Source organism: Myotis nattereri (genome assembly GCF_964212035.1).
Source record: "Myotis nattereri genome assembly, chromosome: X".
NCBI lineage: Eukaryota > Metazoa > Chordata > Mammalia > Chiroptera > Vespertilionidae > Myotis > Myotis nattereri.
The window spans coordinates 148,234,224-148,261,586 of record NC_138078.1 but is presented as its reverse complement, the minus strand read 5'-3'; the positions used below and the strand labels follow the sequence as shown (position 1 = coordinate 148,261,586).

At 46.7% G+C, this 27,363-nt stretch overlaps 2 protein-coding genes across 5 annotated transcripts; both read left to right on the top strand.

The window, feature by feature from the left end:
* Positions 1-35: 35 nt before the first annotated feature.
* On the top strand, positions 36-7,803 carry EBP (EBP cholestenol delta-isomerase). 3 transcript variants are annotated; one of them, XM_081081377.1, is made up of 6 exons: positions 617-698; positions 1,011-1,070; positions 1,608-1,970; positions 5,320-5,356; positions 5,485-5,615; positions 6,434-7,797. In XM_081081377.1, exons 3-6 carry the CDS (start codon positions 1,670-1,672, stop codon positions 6,655-6,657), a joined length of 693 nt encoding a protein of 230 aa, XP_080937503.1. In that variant the 5' UTR covers positions 617-698; positions 1,011-1,070; positions 1,608-1,669; the 3' UTR covers positions 6,658-7,797. The 3 variants fall into 3 exon arrangements, with proteins under 3 accessions (XP_080937504.1, XP_080937502.1, XP_080937503.1); XM_081081378.1 differs by lacking the exon at positions 1,011-1,070 and having other exon boundaries at positions 36-698; positions 1,652-1,970; XM_081081376.1 differs by lacking the exon at positions 1,011-1,070 and having other exon boundaries at positions 475-698; positions 6,434-7,803.
* A 3,133-nt stretch (positions 7,804-10,936) lies between these two features.
* Positions 10,937-23,658, top strand: TBC1D25 (TBC1 domain family member 25). Of its 2 annotated transcripts, none has more exons than XM_081081530.1 (6): positions 10,937-11,117; positions 13,274-13,383; positions 14,273-14,427; positions 21,345-21,472; positions 21,606-21,794; positions 22,070-23,658. In XM_081081530.1, the coding sequence occupies exons 1-6, from the start codon at positions 10,998-11,000 to the stop codon at positions 23,429-23,431; spliced, it is 2,064 nt and encodes a 687-aa protein (XP_080937656.1). In that variant the 5' UTR covers positions 10,937-10,997; the 3' UTR covers positions 23,432-23,658. The 2 variants fall into 2 exon arrangements, with proteins under 2 accessions (XP_080937656.1, XP_080937655.1); XM_081081529.1 differs by having other exon boundaries at positions 10,969-11,117; positions 13,328-13,383.
* Positions 23,659-27,363: the final 3,705 nt, after the last annotated feature.

The following is a 27,363-nucleotide window of genomic DNA, read 5'->3' as shown; positions in this document are numbered from 1 at the left end:
GAATCTTAGTATTGTTTCCTTGTGCATTCGGGCAATAAGAATGAAGGTTTTTGGCCTTAGCCAGTTTATCTCAGTGGATAGAGCGTCAGCCTGCGGACTGAAGGGTTCCTGATTCGATTCTGATCAAGGGCACATGCCCGGGTTGCAGCTCAATCCCCAGTAGGGGGCGTGCAGGAGGCAGCCAATGGATGACGTTTCTCTCTAACCCTCTCCCTCCGTCTCTCTTTAAAACTCAATAAAAACCTATTTTTTAAAAAAGAATGCAGGTTGTGTCTGGCAACGGATTAATTGGTCTGATTACAAAACGAGGGCAAAGAAGAGAGGACGCAACGCAATGCTGATTCAACAGCAGACGATTGACTGATAAGAGGCTAGGGAAACTGAAGCCAAGACTGTTTGCAAGTTGGTTTCGTCCGAAAACGCCCACCAACCGCGGCACTCCCTGCTTTCACCCACCTCCAAACTGGCTCAACCAACAAGGAAAATGGCACCACGCCTGAGGGCGGGACCGGTGGCGCATGGAGAGCTTCTGATTGGTTGAGAGTGACACTGGCCGCCTCCCAGCCCTTCCATTGGCCAACTCCATAAGACTAGGAACCTGGGAGGCAATGGGTCTGAACTAGGTTGTCACGGAGCCCGCAGGCCAGCTCAGCAGAACCGGAACCTTGCTGGACAGGTCGCTGCTACAGCGCCGCTGGGTGAGTGCCGCCCCCCCCTCGCCCCGCCTGCCATTCCATCCCGTAGCTCTCCACTACAAAACGGCCGGCCACAGGCGCGCCTGCGCGAGACCCCTTTCCCCCCTCCAACCCGCCACCACGCCACCCACCCTCACGCGCCTGCGCGAGGCCCCCCTGGTACCGCTCGGTCGTCCGGGCTACAGAAGATCCTCTTTCTCATTGGGCAGCTGGACTAGAGGGTTCTAGTTCTGATTGGTGGTCTCTGCATTTAACCCTCCTTTCCTCTTTAAGCGCCGGTGAGACCTGTGCCTTCCACTTGCCTATTTCTTGCAGGTTGCCGCCCGTGTACGCTATTGCGGGAAGCGTTTGGCTTTCCGCACGCTGAACCCGAGGGTTGGTGTTCTCGTTAGTCTTCTCTCTTCCGTCCTGCAGTTTCCAGGACTACAGAGAGGAACTAGCTCTCCGCTGAATGATGCAAGACACTGACTCCAGCAATGGGACCCAACCTGTTGTCTGTTTCTCCCCCAGCAGCCTGTGACCCCTGAGGGCACGGACCAAGCTTGATTCCTGTGTCTAACCTTCCCAGGGCGGGACCAATGAGGGCTATGACCTAGTCAGATTCTTCTGTCTGCCCACCGGACTGTGACCAATGAGAGCAGGGACCTGTCCTGATTCCTGTCTTCCCCAGCTGACTCTGACCCTCAGGGCAGGGAGCTGGTCTGGTTACTGTGTTTACCACATATGGGTCCCAGGGGCTGGGACAAGTTTTCATTCTTTGTGTGACCTTAAAGCAGCATATGATTAGTTTCGGTTTTAATCCAGTTTCATAAGTCTAGTACCTGGTCAATTTAGTCCATTTGCATTTTTTGTGATCATAAACCATTTGGATTTGATTTTTTTCATCTCATTCTGTGCTTTCTATTTGTTCAGGTTTTTCTCTTCCTTTTTTCTTCTTTCTACTTATCCACACACAGCCATCAGCCTACAAAGACATGGCCACCAATGCTAACCCCTTGCACCCATACTGGCCTCGGCACCTGAGACTGGACAACTTTGTGCCTAATGACTACCCTACCTGGCATATAATAGCTGGCCTCTTCTCCGTCACTGGGGTCATACTTGGGATCACATGGCTGTTGTCAGGACCTGCTGCCATCGTCCCCCTGGGAACCTGGCGACGACTGTCACTGTGCTGGTTTGCAATGTGTGCATTCATTCACTTGGTGATTGAGGGCTGGTTCAGCCTCTACAGCAAGGAACTTCTTGGAGACCAAGCCTTCTTGTCCCAACTCTGTGAGTCCTGAGTTCTTTCATATGCTGTGGGAGGGAATTTTTTGGGCAGGGATTGGCTAACAGCTTTTCTTCTATTAATTTATTTTAAAATTTTATTTAACTGTTTGTCGCATATATATTCACATGAGTCAAAAAAAAACACAAAACATTTAAAGAGGTATGCAGCCTGGCCAGCATGGCACAGTGGTTGAGTGTTGAGCTATGAACCAGGAGGTCACACTTCGATTCCCGGTCAGGGCATGTGCCTGGCTTGTGGGCTCAATTCCCACTGTGAGGCGTGCAGGAGGCAGCAGATCAATGATTCTCTCTCATCATTAATGTTTCTATCTCTCCCTTCCTCTCTGAAATCAAAAATATATAAAATAAATAAATAAATAAGATCGCCCTGACCGGTTTGGCTCAGTGGATAGAGCGTCGGCCTGCGGACTCAAGGGTCCCAGGTTCGATTCCAGTCAAGGGCATGTGCCTTGGTTGCGGGCACATCCCCAGTAGGAGGTGTGCAGGAGGCAACTGGTCAGTGTTTCTCTTTCATTGATGTTTCTAACTCTCTATCCCTCTCCCTTCCTCTCTGTAAAAAATCAATAAAATATATTTTTTAAATAAATAAATAAATAAATAAGATAAAATAAAGAGGTATGCAGTGTGCCCTGACGAGCACGATTCAGTGGTTAGAGCATCAGCCCGTGCATCAAAGGGTTGAGGGTTCAGTTCCAAGTCAAGGGCACAAACCTGATTTGCAGGTTCAATACCCCCCCCCCTGGTCAGGGTGTGTGCAGGAGGCAACCAATTGATAAGTCTCTATCACATTGATGTTTCTCTCTCCCGTCTTCTTCCCTCCCTCCCATTCCCTCTGAAAAGCAATGGAAAATATATCTTCAGGTGAGTTTTAACAAATGATAAAAAGAAGCATGCACTGGAAATCTACCTTCTGTCCACCAAGTTTCCTCAATTATTAACCACTGTTAATAATTGCTTGTTTTCTTCCAGGGTTTATTTACACATAAATTATACACAGAAGTCTCAGTTTGCTCAATTGTAAAAGAGATATAATAGTAATCCCCAAATATATGTAAGGCATTTAGAACAATATTTGGCAAGCAGTAGATGCCATGTAACTGTTTATTACTATTATTATTTGGCAGACAACAGATGCTCTATAAATGTTTATTATCATCATCATTTTTATTTTTCCCTTTTATGTAAACAAATGGTAACATGCTATATACACTTCTGAACTTTGCTTCTTTTAATCAGGTCACTCCTCATCAGCTCTTAAAGAGCTTTCAAAGCTTAAATGTTACAGAATTATTTGACTTGTCTAGTATTTTTCTAAATATATTTTTATTGATTTCAGATAGGAAGGGAGAGAGAGAGAGAGACAGAAACATCAATGATGAGAGATAATTGATGGGCTACCTCCTGCACACCCGCACTGGGGATGGAGCTGGCAACCCAGGCATCTACCCTGACCAGGAATCGAACTGTGACCTACTGGTTCATAGGTCCATGCTCAACCACTGAGCCACGCTGGCCAGGCTTGACTTGTCTAGTATTAATGAGCATTTCCCCCAGTATTTTGCTGTTATAAGTAATACTCCTTTTGGTCTCATGAATAAAACTGCTATGAACATTGTTATAAGAACCTTTGTGTGGGGCTCTGCTTTCATTTCTCTCAGGTAACTATGGAGGAGTGGCTGGGTTGTATGGTAGATGTGTGTTTAACTTTATGAAAAACTGCCGAACTGTTTTCAAAAATGGATGCATCATTTTATATTCCCACCAGCAGTATATGAGAGTTCTACATCCTCGCTGACACTTGGTATGCTCAGGTGTTTCTTTTAAAAAAAAAATATTTTATTGATTTTTTACAGAGAGGAAGGGAGAGAGATAGAAAGTTAGAAACATCAATGAGTGAGAAACATCGATCAGCTGCCTCCTTCACACCCCCCACTGGGGATGTGCCTGCAACCAAGGTACATGCCCTTGACCGGAATCGAACCTAGGACCCTTCAGTCCGCAGGCCGACGCTCTATCCACCAAGCCAAACCGGCCAGGGCATGGTCAGGTGTTTCTTAAATTGTAGACCTTCTAGTGCAGTGGTCAGCAAACTGCGGCTCGCGAGCCACATGCGGCTCTTTGGCCCCTTGAGTGTGGCTCTTCCACAAAATACCAACTTCTGTGCATGGGCCACGAAGTTTCAGTCGCACTGTACGTGCGCGCCCGCACGTGGTATTTTGTGGAAGAGCCACACTCAAGGGGCCAAAGAGCCGCATGTGGCTCACGAGCCGCAGTTTGCTGACCACGGTTCTATGTGAGTGCTATCTCATTGTGGGGTTTTAATTTGCTTTTACTTAACAATTAATGAAAGTTTGAGCACCTTTCATTTGTGTACTGACCATTTGGAAATCCTCTTTTTTTTTCTTCTTTTTTTTTAAATATATTTTATTGATTTTTTACAGAGAGGAAGGGAGAGAGATAGAGAGTTAGAAACATCGATGAGAGAGAAACATCGACCAGCTGCCTCCTGCACACTCCCACTGGGGATATGCCTGCAACCCAGGCACATGCCCCTGACCGGAATTGAACCTGGGACCCCTCAGTCCGCAGGCCAACGCTCTATCCACTGAGCCAAACCGGTTTCGGCTTTTTTTTTTTTTTTTTTTGAAAAATATATTTTATTGATTTTTTACAGAGAGGAAGGGAGAGAGATAGTCAGAAACATTGATGAGAGAGACACATCGATCAGCTGCCTCCTGCACATCCCCCACTGGAGATGTGCCCGCAACCCAGGTACATGCCCTTGACCAGAATCGAACCCGGGACCCTTCAGTCCACAGGCCGACACTCTATCCACTGAGCCAAACCGGTTTTGGCTGGAAATCCTCTTTAGTGAAGAACCTACTCCGGTCTCCTGCCTGTTTTTATGTCATGTGATCTGCCTTTTTCTTATTGATTCTCTGCTCACGTTTTTCATTCATGTTCACTTTCTCTCTCAGTCCTTTCCTCCTTCCCTCCCTCCCTCCTTCCCATTCTCTCTCTCCGTCTCTCTCTCCGTCTCTCTCTCATTGGCTACGTCATTCAGTTCATCATCTATACCTGCCTCCATTATTCTACAGATATTTATTGAATACCAGGCAATCACAGCAGCACTTACTGTCCTATGTCAGGTTTGCACACATATCTTGCATACATATATTAACTCTAAAATCCAAACAGCCACCTCATTGCGGATGAGGAGGTAGAGGCATGGAGAGGTTATGAAGCCTGCCTTATTACATGGGCCCTCAGCTCTCACAAGTGTGAGTTTCTTTTCCTGCCTTTATTCATGTGTGTCTCTTGTCTTCTTCAGGGAAAGAGTATGCCAAGGGAGACAGCCGTTACATCCTGTAAGTGTTTGCCTCTGTCAAGGGAGACATGAATTGGTTTGGGGTGGTGGTGAGTCAGGTAGCACAAATGGGGTTCCCTGAACTTAGAGCACAGTGATGCCAGTATCTCCTCATCCTTTCTCCTGCAGGAATGACAACTTCACAATATGCATGGAGACTGTCACGGCTTTCCTGTGGGGACCACTCAGCATTTGGGTGGTGGTTGCCTTTCTCCGCCAGCATCCTGTCCGCTTTGTCCTACAGCTCGTGGTCTCTGTGGGTGAGAAGAGGGCCCACGCTGATGCTGGAGGGATTATCAGGGATGCGCAGATATGGGGGCATCCGTGTGGGTAGGATCTCTCAATTGTGCCCACCCAGGGCTGAGTCAAATTGAATGATAAATTCCCTGAAGTTCTAGAACAGCTATGCCCCTCTCAGCCTGTGTTCTCAAGTGGGAAGTGTTCATTTCTCTTCCTCCTCCATCACAAAGTCTTCTGGGAAGGAGGTCATGGTTTGATTCCTGGTCAGGGCACATACCCGGGTTGTGAGCTCGACCGCTAGTGTGGGTCGTGCAGGAGGCAGCTGATCAATGATTCTCTCTCATCATTGATGTTTCTGTCTCTCTCTCCCTCTCCCTTCCTCTCTGAAATCAATAAAAATATATTTTTTAAATATTTTTTTAAATAACAGTCTCCTGTGAAGGTTACATGAGGTGGCCCATGCTGGCAGGAAGTCCTTGGGTCCTCTAGGCTTGGGATTTCCAGCCTCTTTCATCTAAGGTTCAGTGTTCTTACATTGTTAGCTTTCTTTAGTTCTAGAAATCTGGGTTTTCTTTAGTCCTGGAATCCTCAGCTGTCTTGAATGAAAGGATTTTGAGCTTCCTTAAATTCTGGAGATATGAGCTCTCCTGGGTTCTGAAATTCTCAGCTTCCAATTTCTGGAATTCTCACTTTTCTGATTTTTTAACTTTTTAGCTATATAATTTCAGAATTTTTACCTCTGAATTTGGGAATTCTAGGGACTGAGACCTCAAACGATGACTTGAAAAATGCCTTGGAATAGCTCCTCCTCCTCACATTTCTCTTCCACCTCCCACAGGTCAGATATACGGGGATGTGCTCTACTTCCTGACAGAGTACCATGATGGATTCAAGCACGGGGAGCTGGGCCACCCGCTCTACTTCTGGTTTTACTTTGTCTTCCTGAATGCCCTGTGGATAGTGGTGCCTGGAATCCTTGTGCTCGATTCTGTGAAGCAGATCACCCACGCCCAGAGCCTGTTGGATGCCAAAGTCACAAAAATCAAGAGCAAGCATAAATAATGAGTGATGGACTGGGCTTTAACACGGGCTGATGACGAACTCTCCATCTGCCAGAAGAGTCTGTTCCTTGCTCCCACAGGTTGAAAGGACAAAGTGAATTGATCTGTCAAACTCAGGCTGATGGGTGGGCACCAAAAGGGCCAGCAATGGGGAAGAAAGGAGCTGTGTGGAGCTATTGCAAGGAGCTGTTGGGACAAAAGTCCAAGAGAACCTACAAGGTCCGCAGTGGTGGTAATTTTTAAAACAAGGAAATAAAAGGTCTTGACCCTAACATTGAAAGATCTTTAATTACTGACCCCAAAGACACCTCTGTCACTCACTCATTTCACAGACCACCATTATCTCAGCCATAGATTCCAATCCCCATCACATAGACCTTCAGTCATTTAGACTTCACAAACCCCCATCACTAACTCCAGAAAGTCCCCTGATGGCTGATTAGATTCATGAGTCACACACCTGCAATCTCTTTTAAGGAGTGATCTTCTATCCACATCCTTGGTGTTCTCTCCAGAACACACTTGCTCATTTTTTGCAATAGGGACAAGCTGAGAATTTTCCAAATCTTCAAGTTCTTCAATTTACTCAGCCTCTTGTCTCCTTATTAAGCACCCCACACATACCCCATCATTCAACTCACAGACTCCCCAGGTACTCCAAAAACCCCATCACTGACCCCACAGACTCACCCATCACTGCTCTAAAGATCCCCATCATTTACCCGTGACCCCACCAAACTTACCCCACAGACCCTCCCACTCACAGACCTCTATCAAACCATGGACCTATCACTTGCCCCAAAAGACCTCCCATTTTGTACCCAACAACCCCATGACTCACCCTATAGACCCCCCCATCATGTATCACACAGACCCCTATCATTTACCCTATCGGCCTTTCATCACTCACCCTACAGATGCCCCATCACCCACTCTTTAAAATCCCCATAACTTCCCTAGCTGGTTTTGCTCAGTGGATAGAGCACTGGCCTGCGGACTGAAGAGTCCCGGGTTTGATTCTGGCCAAGGGCATATGCCTGGGTTGCAGGCTCGATCCCCAGTGTGGGGTGTGCAGGAGGAAGTCAATCAATGATTCTCTCTCATCACTGATGTTTCTATCTCTCCCTCTCCCTTCCTCTCAGAAATCAATAAAACTATATTAAAAAATAAAATAAAATCCCCATAAGTCACCTTGAAGAATTCATCATCATTCATCTCACAGTCTGTCATTAACTTCCTAGACTTTCAATCAAAAAACAATGGGTACTTGCCCTAGCTGGTTTGGGTCAGTGGATAGAGCATCAGCCTGCAGAGTGAACGGTCCCTGGTTCGATTCTGGTCAAGAGTACATGCCCAGGGCCGAAACCGGTTTGGCTCAGTGGATGGAGCTTCGGCCTGCGGACTGAGAGGTCCCAGGTTCGGTTCCGGTCAGGGGCATATGCCTGGGTTGCGGGCACATCCCCAGTGGGAGGTGTGTGGGAGGCAGCTGATCGATGTTTCTCTCTCATCAATGTTTCTAACTCTCTATCTCTCTCCCTTCCTCTCTGTAAAAAAATCAATAAAATATATTTAAAAAACAAAAAAAAAGAGTACATGCCCAGGTTGCGGACTCAATCCCCAGTAGGGGGCATGCAGGAGGCAGCCAATCAATGATTCTCATTATTGATGTTTCTATCTTTCCCTCTCCCTTCCTCTCTGAAATCAATTATTTATATATATATATATATATATATATATATATATATATATATATATATATATATTTTTTTTTTAAATGGGAACTTGACGAATTTAGAGGAGGTAAAAAAATTAGTAGACTGTCTCCAGGTGATCTGTGCAGAGCAGGACTTCAGTTCCAATCTTGGTTCTGCTTGAGCCTACAATATAGCTTTTGAGAAATGCCTCACTTTTACAGTCAAAGCTGTGAATTACTTCCTCACCTCCTATCCATCACATACCTCATTAATTAAGGCATCCTGGCCTTCTTGCTCTTCCTCAAACACACCAGGCATAGCCCACCTTCCATCCATTGCAATGTCTACTCTCTGTCACTTACTATCCCTTTGACCTTGAGCATGTTTCTTCCTGGCCTTCAGTGCTCTCATTTATAAAATGCTTGTAATAATAGTGACTACCTCATAGGGTTTTATGCAGATTAAATGAATCAATATATGTAGACTATCTGGCATACAATTTCTATTTGTGGAATGGAAGAATAAATCCATGAAAGAAAGAGTTCTCCCCAGGACCATGGTGAAGACCTCCTTTTTTATCTTGTTTCCATTATCTTTCCATCCAAGGCTCTCTCCACAACCAAGACAGAGGCTTCTGACCACATCATACCCACATCTAAAACCTGTGCTCCAGTGCAGCTATCACCAACCTTTCAGACCTCACAGACCACCAGCGGTCTGCAGACCACTAGTTGGCAACTGCTGCTCTAGTGCACTCAGGATAAACTCCAAGCTCCAGGCTAATGTTTTGCTCATTCCATTCTACGGTAATTTTAATGAAAAGCAGACTCTCAAGCTCCTTGTTCCATAAAAAAATCCAGCAATGCCGTATTTTTGACTCCAGCACCTGGGGTAAGAGAAATGTGCCAATAACCCTCTTCTGGCTTTCAAAAAATCATTATTTATACACTAGAGGCCTGGTGCACGGATTTGTGCACTGGTGGGATCCCTCGGCATAGCCTGCGGGGATTGGGCCAAAACTGGCAGTCCAACACCACCTGCCACTCCTGCCTGCTGCTCCTGCTCATCCCGGCCCTGCTGCGCCTGCTGCTCCACTGCTTGGTAGGCTCGCTGCAGCTACGCTGCAGTCTCCGGGCAGCGGCAGCCAGCCATGAGCCCTGCATCTGGCACCTGTTGGTCAGCTGAGCAGTGCTCCCGCTGTGGGAGCACACTGACCATCAGGGGACAGCCCCTGGTGGCCAGTGCGCGTCATAGCAACCGATTGACCGGTCTTTCAATTGCTTAGGCTTTTATATAGATAGATTCCAGAAAATAGATGTCAATTTAATATTAGTACCAAGGCAACAAATTATTTCAAAAGATACCAAAACAGAATTGCAGTCTTCATTTAAAAGTTAATGTTAAGGGTAGCATCCATATAACGCTGCAACAATAGCTGAAGTCCAGGTATCTTACAGGACTCCTTTGTTAGAAATTACATTTGAAGAAAAAGAAAAAAATACAAAATACCCCCCCCCAAAAAAATTTACATTTGCAAGAGCAGTCTGTATTTTGTCCAAACCATATGGATATTGTGCAGTAAAGTAAGGAGAATGTCTTTTTGCATTTTTCCATACATAGAGTTTCTCAGAGGAATCTAAGATATATTCAATCATTCAGCCAATATTTACTGGACACACCGTTTAATAAAAGGACCAACCTCAACATGTTGTCCTCAAGGATTAAATAAAATGAAGGTAAACTTTAAAACGCTCGGATTGCCTGGACTGGTTTGGCTCAGTGGATGGCGCATCGGCCTGTGGACTCAAGGGTCCCAGGTTCAGTTCTGGCCAAGGGCGTGTACCTTGGTTGTGGGCACATCCCCAGTGGGGGGTGTGCAGGAGGCAGCTGATCAATGTTTCTCTCTCATCGATGTTTCTAACTCTATCCCTCTTCCTTCCTCTCTGTAAAAATCAATAAAATATATTTTTAAAATAAAAATTTAAAAAATAAATAAATAAAAAGCTAGGATCTCTAGAGAGCATAAAAATGACTTTTTTGGTAAATTAAGTATAATATGTGAACAAAATCACAAACATTTAAAATGTATGGCTCCATTGATTTTCACAATGTGTAAACTATCTTTATTAAAAGATTCGAGAAAAGGGTTATTTTTCTGTTCAGCGGATTCATTTGAAGAGGGCCACAGCATCTGAAATAGATGACATCATCTGTAAGCTGAGGCACAAGGCAACTTGCAGCAGGCTGTGGGGGGGCCTTGACGTCATCGCGCAGCAGCTTCCTTTCCCCGCCCACTCCTCTCGCTGGAATAGGTCAACACTTTAACACTAACTAGGGTGAATCCGGAAGTAAACTATCCAAACAACCAAACCACGGACAAGGGGAGGTGGGACCTCAGCAGGCTCCTGCGCACTGGCTGATGTGAAGCAAAACACCCGGCGTTGTGGGGCGGGGCTCCTGTCAACAGCACTCTATGCGCATGCGCAGAAGCGACCTCCACTCTCAGGTGTGGGGGTGCTAGGGTCGCGCAGCGCCCTCTGCGCCTGCGCCCGGGCGCAAGGTGGGGCCGCGGGCGCCCGCACTCTGGAGTGCGCGCAGGGGTAGGGGGGCGACCGTCACCCGTCACCCTCAGGCGGGTGGCGGCGGGATGGCGACGGCCACTGGGTCCTCGGATTTGGCCGGCTCTGGGGCGCCCCCGCCTGGTGGGGGAGTCCAAGCGGCGGCGGCTGAGGAGGAGGAGCGAGAGGTGGTACGGGTCCGAGTCAAGGTGAGGTCGGCTGCTGCTCAACCAGCTGGCCCGGGGCTCCCAGGGGAGGAGAAGGCGGTGACTGTCATAGGATGGAGGGCGGGACCTGAGATTTGGGGTGTCACCTGAGGGGCGAGGCTGGAGGGCCTGCCTGGTAATAGTGACAGGGGTGGAACAGGCAGGACGTGGGAATGCGAGGCCAGGGCTGGAAGGTGTGGAGACTGAAAATGGCAGGATGGGGATTATGGTGGAGAAGAGGGGCTGTAGGGATGGAGGAGGGGCCTTGTTGAGGAGTGGGTCCCTGAGGATGGGGTGGAGGGTTGCTGTCTGAAAAGGAGGCGCCTAGGTCAGTTAACATATGTGTTCAGAGCGCACTTTTGTGCAGGTCCCCACCAGGTGAGGGAGACAAACAGCTAAATAAATGAGATGCTTCGGACACTGGTGAATGTCATGAGGAAATGCTGAAAAAGGTTCTCAACTAGGGCGTTACTTTAGCCAAGGTTGTACAGGGAAATCCCCAGGAAGGTATTGAAGGAGCAGAGACCTGAATTGCAAGGAGTCAGCCTGTGCGTGTGGGGGTGGGGGTGGGGATGGGTGTTCTAAGCAAAGGGAACAGCAAGGGCAAAGGCTGGGAGGTGGGGATGAGCTTGGCCTGTGCCCTTAGGTTCCCATATTCCTGGAGCCCTGGAGAGAGCGAGGGGAAGAGTGGATGAAGGTGAATCGGAGAGGTGAGAGGGCCAGATTGTGAAGGGCCTTTAAAGTGTTCTCTGAGTAAGAAAGCTGTTGCACTAGTCCCAGCAAGCAGTGATGGTGGCTCAGACTAAGGTGGTGGCGCTGGTGGTGCTGAGAAGTGGGTAGGTTCTGGAGAGAAGTACACTTACAGCAATTTGGCAGTACGAGTGTAAAGGTCAAAAAAGCTGATGGGGGAAAAAAAGCTGATGGGGGGAAAAAAGCTGATGGGCACTAGCTGGTTTGGCTCAGTGCACAGCCTGTCAGCCTACAGACCTGACCAAAGGGTCCCAGGGTCCCAGGTTCAATTCAGGTCTAGGACATGTTCCTCTGTTGGGTTGCAGGCTCCTCCCCGGCCCAGGCCCTGGTCAGGGCACGTGCAGGAGGCAACCAATTGATGTGTTTCTCTCACATCGATGTTTCTCTCTGTCTTTCCCTCTCTCTTCCACTCTCCCTAAAAATCAATAGAGCCCTAACCGGTTTGGCTCAGCGGATAGAGCGTCGGCCTGGGGACTCAAGGGTCCCAGGTTCGATTCCGGTCAAGGGCATGTACCTTGGCTGCGGGCACATCCCCAGTAGGGAGTGTGCAGGAGGCAGCTGATCGATGTTTCTCGCTCATCGATGTTTCTAACTATCCCTCTCCCTTCCTCTCTGTAAAAAATCAATAAAATTTTTTTTAAAAATCAATGGAAAATATCCTCAGGTGAGGATTGAAAAAAACACACACAAAATAGCTGATGGGAGAGAGGAGGCTGGGGTCCTATAGGCCCACCTGTTGGAGATCCTTTAAAGATATTTAAGCCCTAGCCAGTTTGGATCAGTGGATAGAGCGTCACCCTGTGGACTGAAGTGTCCCGGGTTCAGTTCCAGTCAAGGGCATAGGCCCGGGTTGTGGGCTTAATCCCCAGTAGGGGGTATGCAGGATGCAGCTAGTCAATGGTTCTCTCTCATCATTGATGTTTCTAGCTCTCTTTCCCTCTCCTTTGCTCTCTGAAATCAATAAAAATGTTTTTCTTAAAAAGATATTTAAGCAGAGGAGTGTTGTAGCTCCATGTGCTAGATTGGTCGCAGCATGGAGGACGAATTTAATAGAGGCCAGACTGGACATGGTGATCCTGACAACCATCGTTGAGGGAATATAGAAGAAAGATTGGGTGTCTGGACCATTGCAGTAGCCTCCTCCTCACTAGACTGCTGCTTTCTCCCTTGCACCCCACACTCTGTCCCAAGCAGAGAAGCCAGAAGGATCCTGTAAATCTAAAGTCAGACCACATTCTTCCCCTGCTCAGAACCCTCCCAATGCTACCACCTCAGATCAAAAACCATCGTCCAGGATGCCCACCTTGATCTGGCCCCCACCACTCCTCTGACCTTGCCTCCTTCTGCTCCCTCTGCTTCAGCATGGTGATATAACCCCTGATGGCCTCCCCTGGGTCTTCTCTCCCCAGAAATGTGAGAGCTTCTTGCCACCTGAGTTCCGCTCTTTTGCTGTTGACCCCCAGATCACCTCACTCGATGTGTTGCAGCACATCCTCATCCGAGCATTTGACTTGAATGGGTGAGTAAGGGATGCTGGTGACTGACCAGTGAGCTACCCACCTCAACAGTGACTGATTGGCCTTTTCATTGTTGTTTGATAGGTGATTTGCTTGTTTTATTATAAATAACCCCACAGTGCACAGCCACCTAGCACTGTTGTTGCTGGATTAAAGGGCGTATGCTTTGTAAATTTTCAATGGGTGGTTCCAAAATGCTCTCCTGACAGGTTTTACCAATTTACAGACTCACCAGAAGCATATAAAATATCTGTTTCCCTCACACCCTCACAAACACGGGTTCCTATAAAATACTGGAAAATTTGCCAACCTGATAGATGAAAACTGGGGTCTCTTGGGGGCAGTGTGATGGTTATTTTGTTTTGGTGGTTATTTTAGAGGAATACAAGAACATGGTAACAAACTCAAAGTGTGCCAAAGTAATGGGTATTTAGGATGTTTTCATGGTTACAGTAGTCATCACACAGCATACTTCTTTGCATAGTTACACAAATGTATCTGAGAATGAATTCCTAGTTGTCATTTGACTTTTTTTCATAAACATCTTTTGTTGTGAAAAGTGACAATCATACAGATTGCTTTTTTTATGCAGTAAGAAGGCTGCTTTTTTTCCACTTCTACCCTTCAACTACCCTGTTACCCTCCCTAGAGGGTACCAACATTTTACCAGTTTCCAGTGTGTCCTCCAGATACAAGCAGGTGTGTGTGTGTGTGTTTCTGTGTTTGTGTTACCAAGTAGAGATGAGGTATCTGCCCTCAATCCTTAGCACAATATCTAGCACCTAGTAGAAAGTTGTTGTCAATCAACACCATTTACCTTCCCCTGGTTCTTTTGGAAACTGTCCCTGAGGCCTCTGGGGCACTGAGAGCTGCCGCACCTCCCATGTCCAGGAAGAAGAACTTTGGCATCAGCTACCTGGGCCGGGATCGGCTGGGGCAGGAAGCTTACCTCTCACTCCTGTCTGACTGGGACCTCAGCACAGCCTTCGCCACTGCCTCCAAACCTTACCTGCAGCTGCGTGTAGATATTCGGCCCACTGAGGACAGTGAGTACCCAGTGTCCTGGGGGGCACTGCTCTGGGACCTACCCTGTCCCTATAGGATGATGCCACCCTTGCAATAACACTCCCTCACAGTGGTCTAGGGAGCAAGGGAGCCTCATTCCAGGTTCTGGGTTGGCCACTAGGACTCAATTTCTTTACCTGTAGAGATAATGGTATCTTAGGGCTATCGAGAGGATTAAACAGGGAAATTCATGTAAAATGCCTGTAATGGTGCGATGCTACATAGTAAATACGCAGAAAGTATTAGCTCTAGTAAAATAATTATACTTATTATTGTAGCATGTAATCTAGTAATATATAATTATACAATGCAGTATAACAATAGATCTATAGATATGTTTCAATTATAATAATATGTAAATATAGCAATGTGATAATGGCAGTTGTATTTATTTTTTTTAAATTTATTTTTATTGATTTCAGGGAAGAAGGGAGAGGGAGAGATCGATAGAAGCATTAGTGATGAGAGAGAACCGTAGATCGGCTGCCTCCTGCACGTCCCCTACTGAGGATCAAGCCCACAACCTCAAATTGGCCTGACCAGGAATTGAACCATGACCTCCTGGTTCATTCATCTGTAGATTTTCTCTCATCATTGATGTGTCTATCTCTCTCTCCCTATCCTTTCCTCTCTCAAATCAATAAAAATGTATTTTAATAAAAGAATCTTCTTTCAATTAGATGAATTGCAAATGTTTTTCCCAGCTTACCTTTTGTTCTATCATTTTGTTTATGGTATCTTTTTTGTCCTATCAAAAATTAAGCCTGGCTGGTGTTGCTCAGTGGTTGAGCATCCACCTATGAACCAGGAGGTTACAGTTCCATTCCCAGTCAGGGCACATGCTTGGATTTTGGGCTTGATCCCCAGTAGAGGGCATGCAGGAGGCAGCCAATCAATGATTCTCTCTCATTATTGATGTTTCTATCTCTCCCTTTCCCTTCCTCTCTGAAATCAATAAAAATGTCTTTTCTAAGAAAATTAAAATTTAGACGCAGTCTTATACATATACTAGAGGACCAGTATACGAAATTTGTGCATGGGGGTGGGAGCAGTCCCTCAGCCCGACCTGCGCCTCTCACAGTCTGGGACCCCTCAGGGGATGTCCACATGCCGGCAGTCAGACATTGCTCTTGCAGTCCGGGACCCCTCGCTCTTTACCAACCCACCTGTTCACTGCTCCTTACTGCTCGACTGCCTGCTCCTTAGCGCTACTGCAGAGGCTGGAGAGGCTCCCACCACCGCCACTGCACTTGCCAGCCATGAGCCTGACTTCTGGCTGAGCTGCGCTCCCCTTGTGGAAGCACAGTGATCACCAGGGGGCAGCTCCTGTGTTGAGCGTCTGCCCCCTGGTGGTCAGTGCTCATCATAGGTCTGTTCTGCCATTCAGTCGATTTGCATATTAGGGTTTTATTATATAGGATACCTATTTCTTTATGATTTCTGAGTTTCTCCTCTTTTTTTAAAAAAATATATTTTATTGATTTTTTACAGAGAGGAAGGGAAAGAGATAGAGAGTTAGAAACATCGATGAGAGAGAAACATCGATTAGCTGCCTCCTGCACACCTCCCACTGGGGATGTGCCCGCAACCCAGGTACATGCCCTTGACCGGAATCGAACCTGGGACCTTTCAGTCTGCAGGCCGACGCTCTATCCACTGAGCCAAACCGGTTTCGGCAAAGAGTTTCTCCTCTTAATTTAGAACACCTTCCCCTATATCTCCTAATATGCTTATTATTTTCTTTTTTATATGTAAATCTCTACTCTGTCAACATTCTGATAACTAGACATAGATTTTTTTTTAATTCCAAATAGTCAATTATGCTAACATCATTTATACATGTTATTTATTTATTTATTAAGAGAGAGAGATGAAAGAGAAACACCAATCAGTTGCTTCCTGCACGTGCCCTGACCAGGGATTGAACCTGCAACCTGGGTATGTGCCCTGATTAGGAGTGGAACCTGCCAGCTTTTGTTGTATAGGATGACGCTCCAACCAACTGAGCAACACCGGCCAGGGCAGCATCATTTTTTAAATAACCACCTTTCTACACTGATTTGAAATGCCATTTTTGTCAATACTGAGTTCCCATGAGTACTTGGAATTATTTCTGGGCTTTCTATTGCATTCCACCAGTTGGCTCTCTTTTTCTACTGCTATGCTAACATCATATTTTTATCATAGTACTTTTGTGATAAATATTAATAAGTCCAGCATTGCCATCCTTCCACTATTCTTTTTCATGACTCTTCTTTTCCTTAACTATCCTTAACTGTGAATTCTTTCATATGAACCTTAAAATAATTTTATCCAGTTCCAGGAAAAACCCCATTGCATTTCCGATGGGCATTACGCAGCATTTATGTATTAATTTGGGGTTTGGGAAGTTTGACAATTTTATGATGAGGAAATGTAGTCTGTACAGCATATGTTATGCAATACCAGATGCAGGGCCTGAGGCAACACCCTGTAATAAAATACTTGGGCGTTTCTTCGGGGAAATGTATGTATATTCACACTCAGTGGGTTACATAAAGACTATATATAGTCTCATGTCAGTTCAGATCAGGTTTTGCCACTAGATGAGTTTGTGCTTGTACAAATCCTTTACCCAATGGGTTCTTTCTTTTTAAAATCTATATAAGACTGTCTCTTTTTTCCTGTAATGTTTTTGGCCTTGAGTGGTGTGTTTTTTTTTTCTGACATTAACATTGCTGCTCTTGTTTTCTGTTTGTGTTTGCCAGGTATTCCTTCAGGTTTCTTCAATTTTCATTTTTTCTTTGTCACCTAGTTTTAGGTATATCTCATAAAAAACCCCATAGCTGGATTTATGCTTTTTTACACAATTGACAGTGAAATCTTTTTAAAAAATATATTTTTTATTGATTTCAGAGAGGAAAGAGAAATAAAAACATTAATGATAAGGGAGAATCATTGGTTGGCTCCCTCCTGCATGCACCCTACTGGGGATTGAGCCTGCAGCTCAGCATATGCCCTTGACTGGAATTGAACCTGGGACCCTTCAGTCTGTAGGCCGACGCACTATCCACTGAGGCAAACCAGCTAGGATGACAGTGAAATCTTTAGGCCACTTACTTTTCTCGTCCAGTGTTTCCCACCCTTCCTGGCCCTTGAAATGAAAGCTTTGGAACACTTTTTCTTTTAATTGATTTTTGGAGAGGAAGAGGGGGGAGGGAGAGAGAGATTGAGATTGAGATTTATTGTTTCATCTGTTTATACATTCATTGGTTGCTTCCTGTATGCCCAAATTGGGGATGGAACCCGCAACCTTGGCATATCAGGACGATGCTCCAACCAACTGAGATACCAGGCCAGGGCTGGAACACTTTTAATTCTAATTCTTCTTCTGATCCCTAACCCTTAACTTCTGGGTTTTGCTGAGACGGTAATTTTTGTTTCTTTTTTAATTCCAGGCTATCATTATCTTTTCTTTATAGTAGGTTGCTTATGTTTCAGGAATGCTAAAGTAACACTTAAGATTACAAACTCCCAATCACAGTGTCTCTGTCATTTCATGTTTAACTATATATGTTACAAACTGTGGCTCATCACCATTTACACTTCCTTTGCCTTCCCTCCCTTGAGCTGTTGTAGTCATTTCCTTTGAGAACTTCTTTTTCTCTTCCAATAAGGTACATGAGTTAGATGTACTCTAGTGACCAAAAATGTCTTTATTTGGCCACCATAGACAGGTACTGTTTGGCTGGCATGGAGCCCTTGGATCTTAGGCCTTTCTTATCAACGCTCCATTTGTGCCACAAGCCACTGTATTTTTTTTTAAAATATATTTTATTGATTTTTTACAGAGAGGAAGGGAGAGGGATAGAGAGTTAGAAACATCCATGAGAGAGAAGCATCCATCAGCTGTCTCCTGCACACCCCCTACTAGGGATGTGCCCACAACCAAGGTACATGCCCTTGACCGGAATCGAACCTGGGACCCTTCAGTCCACAGGTCGACGCTCTATCCACTGAGCCAAACTGTTCAGGGCTGGCCACTGTCTTCTTGCTTCCAGAGTTCTGATGACCTTCTTTCTGTTGTAAGAAGCCTATTCATGACTTTGGAAGCTGGCAGGAGTTTTTCTTCCTTCCTGGAATTCGGGCATTTCAGTAGCATCTGGATAGAGCTGGGGAGGCCTGTTATATGTGTGGCCTGTTAAATAATCCTATCTGAGGCTTGGTGAGCCATTTCTTCATCTCAAGGGCATTCTCCTTCATGTCTGTGTGATTATAATGTCTTCATCTGATCTCCCTTCTCCCCCCTGCATTTCCTAGTATTTGCGTATTAGGTGTTTTGGACTTGCCCTCCAGGTCTCTCTGCTTTTTCACTCGAATCATCAAGCTTAGGTCTGTGCCTTGAAGGGGTTCTCCTTGGTCTTCTCCTTCTTCATTTTACCCGTCCAGTAGTGTGACCTCCATTTTACCTGTTCTGTTTTAATGCTCTGAGTAATGTTTTAGGAAGACCACTCTGGCAGCTGTTGGGAGAGAGGGGAGGGGCGAAAAGGAAACAGGGACTGGTTAGGCAGCAGTTTCAGGTGGGAGATGTGGTGGCTCTGACGGGCTGACAAGGTGGAAATGAGAGAATAGGTGGAATTAAAGTATGTTTTGCATGCAGGAACCATGGGACTTAGCAACGGTTTGGCACTGGGAGTTGAGAGAGTGGGAGGCAGCAAGGAAGTCTCTCAGGTTTCTGGCTTAGCAACTGAACAGATAGAGACACTGTTCACTCATACGAGGAGCAGAGGAGGCCACGTGTAGAGTGGCTCTCAGGCTCCCCTTTTGGATCCCGTAGGTTCTTAGTGCAAGGTGAGACAGCCAAGGCGGGCCAGGGACATCCAAATGGTGCAGAGCAGTGGTTCCCAACCTTTCATTGGCCAGGCCCCACCTAAGCATCTCTAAGTCCTGATGCCCCTCCCCCCCATGACATATAATTCTTATTATTCAAAAAGTGAACGCCTATTCACGTGGAGGAAGCCTTAAAGGACATTAACTTGGTCTAAACAAGCTTCCAAAGAACACGACATCCATGAAAGAGAAAAATAAAAGAACGAAAGGACAGTTGAAGTACTGAAGAAGAAATCACTAAGAAATTGTTAAAAAAAATAATAATATGAAGTGATATGAAAAAATAGCAAATAAAGTTTCAAAACATATAATAGAGAACTGAAATGCATAAATATGTCACAACAAATATTTATATACTGTATATGAGGCCCCTAGAACCATAAGAAATGCAAAAAATTCAGTTAATAATTCATCCTCGAACTGCCCCCTTAAAAATCAGATTGCCCACCTGTGGGGCGTGTACCCCACATTGGGAACCACTTTTCTAGAGTCTGCTTCCTCCTCAGCTCTGAGGGAGAAAGTACAGTGTACTCCATGGAAATACTGCCTAAAGCTGGCACTTGCCTGCAGATGACAACAGATTACTAGTAAGCAAATCCAAGTTGATTTGTTTCATATAGAGAGTTTGAAAGCCACTAGATGTTGCTGTTGTCAGCTTAGCAGCTCTGTGGTGTCAGGGCTGATATCTCCTGAATCTCTCCAACTTAGCCTCCAGGTGGCCACTGCTGCTTCAGCCACCACATCACATTTGAGGTGAGAAGAAAGGCTTCCAGGGCTGTAAAGAACTGAGAGAAGGGACAGACTTCTGCTGATGTTCCAAGGGCCAGAACTGGAGAAAGTCCAGCATAGCATTGTTTCCTCTAACTACAGAACATACATATTCCACAAATTTTTTTTTTCTAAAATCTATCTGGGCTCTGGAGTAAGGCCAGTGAGGTTCAGATCCTGGCCCTACCATTTCCTAGCTGTAGAATCTTGGCCACTTATTAATTATTCCAACCCTTTTCCATCTTCTGTAATGACCATGGTAGTCTACACTGATTGTGGGAGGAGCCGTGGCATGAATATAAGATAAAGCGTTTGGGCACGCCACATTTTAGTTCCTTCACTCACTAGCTGTGGGGCCTTGGGCAACTATCTTATCCTGACTGTGCCTGTTTCCTCATGAAGGAGTGGTGATAGTAATAGTGCCTAACTTATAGGATGGATATGACTAGTAAATAAGCTAAGCCTTGGCCAATGTGGTTCAGTTGGTTGGAGCATCATCCCATGCACCAAAAGGTTGTGGGTTCAATCCCCGGTCAGGGCACATGCATGAGAGAACAGATAGATGTCTCTCTCTCTTCCCTTCTCTCTCCCTCTATCTCCTCCTCTCTTCCTCCTTCCTTTCTTCCCTCCCTCCCTTACTCACCCTCTCTCCAAAAAACAATCAATTTTAAAAATTCAACTCTGCCCAGCCAGTGTAGCTCAGTGGTTGAGCATCAACCTATGAACCAGGAGGTCACAGTTCGATTCCCAGTCAGGGCACATGCCCGGGTTGCAGGCTCGATCCCCAGTGTGGGGTGTGCAGGAGGCAGCCGATCAATGATTCTCTCATCATTGATGTTTCTATCTCTCTCCCCTCCGTTCCTCTCAGAAATCAATGAAAATATATATATTTAAAAATTCAACTCTTAAAAAAAAGCTAAGGGCTCAGAACACTTCCTGGCACTTAGCACTAGAAATGTTGTCTCATGTTATTATTTAAATTAAAGCTAAGCCCTTGTCACATAGTACCTGGCACATGGTAAATATTACTATTAGAGTCTGCCCAGCCATTTTGTGCAAGAGTTACCTAATAGAAAAGACAGTCAGTCTAATAGAAAAGAATAATTTACGGCTCTGTTTTGCATGATTTAGATGACATGGGAAGAGAGAGTGGGAGTCGCTCATTGCCCTGTGGTTGCCTGGCTTCGGCAGGAGAGGAACCCAGCCCTGAGGTGTGAGGTTCTTATCCCCATTATCATGTTGCTTCACTCTGTGTGTCCAGGCCCGCTGCTGGAAGACTGGGACATAATCAGCCCCAAGGATGTCATCGGCTCCGACGTGCTGCTGGCTGAGAAACGGTCATCGCTGACAGCGGCTGCCCTGCCCTTCACTCAGTCCATCCTCTCTCAGGTGGTTTCAGGGACCCCCGGGACTCTCAGGTGGCTGTAGGGCAGGGCCTGCCTGGCTCCCCTGATTCTGAGTGTGCTGGTTGGCACCTGCCCCTAGCCTGCCAGGTGACCAGTGGCCTCCCCCTCCTTCACAGGTGGGCCGCACCTTGTCTAAGGTCCAGCAGGTGCTGAGTTGGTCATACGGGGAGGATGTCAAGCCTTTCAAGCCACCCCTGAGTGATGCTGAGTTCCACACATACCTGAACCACGAGGGCCAGCTCTCCCGCCCTGAGGAGTTGCGCCTGCGGATCTATCACGGTGGTGTTGAGCCCTCCCTGCGAAAGGTGAGCCCCCTCGACCACTCACTGGATGCATTCCTCCCGCAGTTATGAGTAGCTCATGAGACACATGCAGTGGACCACACTGTCATGGGATGGCGTGGTGATGCTCCCGGGCAGCAACCTCTCCTTCCGGAGGGGCTAGGAGTCAAAGGTGGGAAGGCAAACTTTTCTGAAGGAGGACAGAGGTCCAGGGCAGGGGCGGGGTGGTGACAGATATACCCGGGGATGTGGCAGCTCATCTGTAGATCCTCAGCCTCGTCCTTCTTGTCCCTGGCCAGGTGGTGTGGCGGTATCTGCTGAATGTATACCCAGACGGGCTGACAGGCCGAGAAAGGATGGACTACATGAAACGGAAGAGTCGGGAATATGAGCAGCTTAAGAGTGAGTGGGCACAGCGAGCCAGCCCCGAGGACTTGGAGTTCATCCGCAGCACGGTCCTCAAGGATGTGCTGCGGACCGACCGGGCCCACCCCTACTACGCGGGGCCCGAGGATGGCCCACACCTGCGCGCACTGCACGACCTGCTCACCACTTACGCCGTCACCCACCCACAGGTGTCCTACTGCCAGGGCATGAGCGATCTCGCCTCACCCATCCTTGCCGTCATGGACCATGAAGGCCATGCCTTCGTCTGCTTTTGTGGCATCATGAAGCGCCTGGCTGGGAACTTCCACCCTGATGGCCGCGCCATGGCCACCAAGTTCGCGCACCTCAAGTTGCTGCTGCGACACGCCGACCCCGACTTCTACCAGTACTTGCAGGAAGCTGGTGCTGATGATCTCTTCTTCTGCTACCGCTGGCTGCTGCTTGAGCTCAAGCGCGAGTTCGCCTTTGACGATGCTCTCCGCATGCTCGAGGTCACCTGGAGCTCGCTGCCTCCTGATCCTCCTGAACACGAGGTAGAGCTCATCGGACCCCCCAGCCAAGTGGCAGACACTGGCTTCAGCAGCCACAGGGGGCGGCCTGTGCGGCAGAGGCACATGTTGAGGCCTGCCGGTGGGGGAGGTGGTGCTTTTGAAGATGCGGTTGACCACTTGGCCATGACCAGTCAGGGGCCTAGTGGCGGGGGACGTCTCCTGAGACAAGCCAGTCTGGATGACTTCCAGCAACTCAGGGATAACGCCAGCCCCAGGAGGGATCCTCGGGTCCAGCTGCCCCACCCAGTTGCCCTCATTAGCTCCAAGTCCCTCTCGGAGCCCTTGCTGAACTCCTCAGACCCACTACTATCCTCCTCTTCCCACCCCGATTCACCATCCTCCTCATCTCCACCATCCTCCCAGGAGGCCTCTCCTGCTGGTGATGTGGCTGCAGGATCCCCCCTGATACCTGAGGTGGGCTCCCCACAAGACCCTGGGAAGTCTCTGCCACCCCCACACCCATTGGGCCTGCCCCCACCCCAGGAGTTTGGCCAGGGGAACCCATTCATGCTCTTCCTCTGTCTCGCCATACTGCTGGAGCACCGTGACCACATCATGCGCAACGGGCTGGATTACAACGAGCTGGCCATGCACTTTGACCGCCTCGTGCGAAAACACCACCTGGGGCGCGTCCTACGCCGGGCCAAGGCTCTCTTTGCTGATTACCTGCAGTCTGAGGTGTGGGACTCAGAGGAGGGAGCTGAGGCCACAGCCCCGTTGTAATCAGGCTCCCTCCAGCCCACCATCAGCCCCACCAGATCTCGATTATTTGCCACGAGGGCCTCCACATGAGACCCTACCTCCCTGCCTGCCAGCCCTAGACCTGTTGGGGTGCAGGACCCTCTCCCCACAGGTCTGGGAATATGGGGCTCTGCTTCAGCACTGTCCCATTGAGGCTACAGCCTCTTTTCTGTTGTTGCTTTGTTTTTAACAACTGTACTTTGCACACATGAAGGTCACTGTGGTCTGTTGATTTCTCTGCCCTCTTCCTGGTTTTTGTTATACATGGAGTCTCCGGGGGCTCTTTACCTGATGAAGCTGAAATGCTTCACTGGGTGGAGGGTGGGTCATGCAGTGCCTTCTTCCCTGGTGGTTGGAGAGTGGATGCTGAGAATTGGTTCTAAAAGATGAGCCCAGGTTGAGGACAGCTGGAGGAAGCCTTGAGGCTGCTGTGTGGTACATCTGTCTGCCTGTAAGGCTCTGGATTATAGCTGTGAATTTATGTTTTCAGGACAGGCCCCTGAGTGAAGAATGAGAGAGTTCCTGACTCAAAAAGGGCAAGATTCATCACAAAGGCTGGGAAGTATGGGCTACTTAGAAACATTGGGCAGCCACATCTAGCCTTCCACCTGTCACCAGTTCTAGGATCCAGACCCTTCCTTGGGAGTCCTAGGCAGGGGTCTAAGGCTCCTATTCTTATCACTTGCTTTAGGGCTAGCTTGCGGGACTGTGGCCTTGCCATGCCTAGGACTCTAAGCCCTAAACTGGGTTTCCAGCTTATGGGTACCTGCCTTAACTGTTTCACCAACAGACACCTTTTATTTGCCTTCTCCAACCTACTACTGTGGACAAACAAATCAAGCACTGTTAAAGCTCAGGCCCCAAAAAGTCACCTGCTTTTTTGGAGGTTAATGATCAAATGAAAGTCCTTTTTCCCATGTACATTCTCAGAAGGCAGATGTGTTACAGGTCAGGTGTTATCCTCCACAAGGAGTGGCAGACAATGGGTGGGGTAACTGGGGTCCTACAGGTTGTGGCCTTGCTGTGCCAGGTTCTGGCCAGAAATTGCTCCACAAGGGGCATCAGGGTAGCCATCCTCTCATCTCTCTCCCCAAGAATACCAGGTAAAGCTGGAGATAACTCTTAAAAGGCTCCCAGCACACCCCAGTATTAGAAGGGAAGCTGACCATTCCTCAGATAAGGGCTCAGTCACTGGAAGAGCAGGACAAGACCATTCTCTATCTGGGGTGCTGCAAGACTGTGGGTCTAACAAGTACACATAAGGGTCTCAGGCAACCCCACACACTGAGGACCATCCAAGATACTGGGGTATCTGGCTAACTCTAGTACAACATGGGAAGGAACTACACAGGATGTGAATACCAGGAGATAGGGATCATTAGGGGCTGTATTGGGAGCTGGCTACCACACTAGGTGACATAATATCCAAAACAGAATTACTGGGACAGACGAATAATTTTAAATAAGTATAAGAGATAAGAAAGATAAAACAAGAACAAGAGATACAAAAAGACCCCCAAAATACTATGAGAATGATAGTAGAAAAAAAGGAACAGAAAAACACTGTAAATAGGAAATATGAAATGAGATGTCAGAAGTTTTAAATAATAAGTACAAAAACAGAACACAGGAGACCCCCTCATTGGATTTTTTAAAAAGGTCCAGCAGTGTACACACACATAAAAAGATTTAGAAATGTTGGAAATGAAAGGATGAAGAAAGGCTATAGGAAGGGATTCATACTTGGACTAAGTGATAGGCCCCTGAAAATCAAGAAGAGAACTATGGAAATATGGGAAATGTTCTGATAGGAATATAGATATGAGTAAGCAATTTACATTAGGAAACCCAAAATCATTATCTCTTTTTTGTTGTTAATCCTCACCTGAAGATATTTTTCCATTTATTTTTAGAGAGAGTGGAAGGAAGGGGGAGAGACAGAAAAACATCAATGTGAGAGAGACACATTGATTGGTTGTCTCCTGCAGACACCCCACCAGAGCCAAGGATGGAGCCTGCAACTGAGATACATGCCCTTGACCGGAATCGAACCCGGGGCCATTCAGTCCTTGGGCTGACACTCTATCCACTGAGCCAAACCAGCTAGGGATCAAAATCATTATCAATCACTTTAAAATACAAGTTAAAAAAAACTAATGAGAAGAGCACCTTTCTATTTACTAGATGGGATGCTGCCCAATTCATGAATTGTTCAATAAAGCCCATTAGATTTTTAAGTCAAAAACTAATGAACTATGACTGTACTGGTTAGACTAGAAAATTTTAGTAAGCCGGATAATGCTAAGTGTTGATGGAGACAGAGAAATGTAGGGCCTTTCATACATTGCTCCACCTATTCCAGATCACAATCTGACACTGCTTACAGAAATTATGTACATCCCTATGGCCCAGCTATTTTCTGAGTATACATCCTAAAGAAATTTTCACAGGCCCAAAGGGAGCATTTACAAGGCATAATTTATTGAAATAGGGTATTGGAGGCAGTCCAGTGAACTTCATTGGGAGCACCTAGAGGTAAAATGATGCAGTGGATGTACACATTGGGGCTTATTGGAACCATTAGAAACAACAGATAGATTATCTGCATCCATAACAACACAAATGAATCTTAACATAATGCTGGTTGGGTGTGTGTGTGTGGGGGGGGGGGACACACAGAATGACACTACCATTTACTTTAATTAAAAGAATAGGTAAAAACGTAGATTTTATATGTAATCACGCAAAAAGATACACATTAAACCCAATAGAATGGTAAACTGTGGGAAGAAGAGAAAGGTTGTTGGGTGCAGGAATAAAAGAGAATTAATAAATTTAGGGGCTTTGCATGGAACAACAATGAGGATGTCTCATGAATTGTGGAATATGATCAGAGATCAGACATTTTGAAAGGCAAACAAGTACCTCTTTTTTTTTTTTTTTTTTTTTTTTTTTTGCATGGGGGTCAGATTCTCTGAGGGCTATCTAATACCAGCATGAATGTGGACAGTGTGAAAACTGTTCACATAAAACCTGGGCATAGGAGATCTGAATATGGCAAAAGTCAGACAAGTTCATTTTGTAGAGTATATGATCCTGTACTCTGAAAATTAACAAATCTAGACTGTGTTTGAGGGGCTGACGCTTAGGAAGTAAATTTCCATTCTATGGATGAGAAATTTAGTCTTTGAGGGAAACTAACCCATTTCTTCTTGGATGGGGGCAGCAGAAATTGAGTCTGTCAAAGGTAGTTGAGACACTTGAAGGCTTCACAAGACCAAATTGTGGGTAATGGGACAGACACACTTTGCTTTGCATAAGTCCACTGTGTATTGTCAAAGTCCTTTCTGTGGATCAAGGGCTCAGCAACCCTGAGTGACAGCAAAAATTGTGTGGACTGGGATTTACTTCCTCTGGAGATTGGAGCATCCTGTTTTTTTTTAAGAAGGCCCCTCAGGCAGTCTATTGGGGCAGGGGGGGGGGGCGGAATCAAGGATGGCTTCAGGAGGCTGTCAGATAAAGATGAGGGCTGAAGTCAGAAATGAGAATACCCAGCCGATGTGACTCAGTGATTGAGCATCCATCTGTGAACCAGGAGGCTGCAGTTCGATTGTCAGTCAGGGCACACACCCAGGTTGCAGGCTGGATCCCCAGTGTGGGGCGTGCAGAAGGCAGTAGATCAATGATTCTCATCACTGATGTTTCTATCTCTCTGTTGGTCTTCTTCCCTGAAATCAATAAAAATGTTTTTTAAAAAAGAAATGAGAAGGAATGATGCCAGGAAAAAGGGTCCCATGACAGGCATGTAGATGTTGGGCACAGAGAAGAAAGCCTAGAGGTCAGGATCAGACACAGAAAATGTTAGGTTTGATGTGAAGGCTGATGACATCAGAGAAACTGGAGGATTATCATCA

Excerpts from the sequence above, each read along its gene's own strand:
- TBC1D25 (XM_081081530.1), top strand. The coding sequence starts at position 10,998 with ATGGCGACGGCCACTGGGTCCTCGGATTTGGCCGGCTCTGGGGCGCCC. Across the intron at positions 21,473-21,605 it reads CTCAGTCCATCCTCTCTCAG|GTGGGCCGCACCTTGTCTAA; the intron begins GTGGTTTCAGGG and ends CCTCCTTCACAG. Across the intron at positions 21,795-22,069 it reads TTGAGCCCTCCCTGCGAAAG|GTGGTGTGGCGGTATCTGCT; the intron begins GTGAGCCCCCTC and ends GTCCCTGGCCAG.
- EBP (XM_081081376.1), top strand. The coding sequence starts at position 1,670 with ATGGCCACCAATGCTAACCCCTTGCACCCATACTGGCCTCGGCACCTG. Across the intron at positions 1,971-5,319 it reads AGCCTTCTTGTCCCAACTCT|GGAAAGAGTATGCCAAGGGA; the intron begins GTGAGTCCTGAG and ends TGTCTTCTTCAG. Across the intron at positions 5,616-6,433 it reads ACAGCTCGTGGTCTCTGTGG|GTCAGATATACGGGGATGTG; the intron begins GTGAGAAGAGGG and ends CACCTCCCACAG.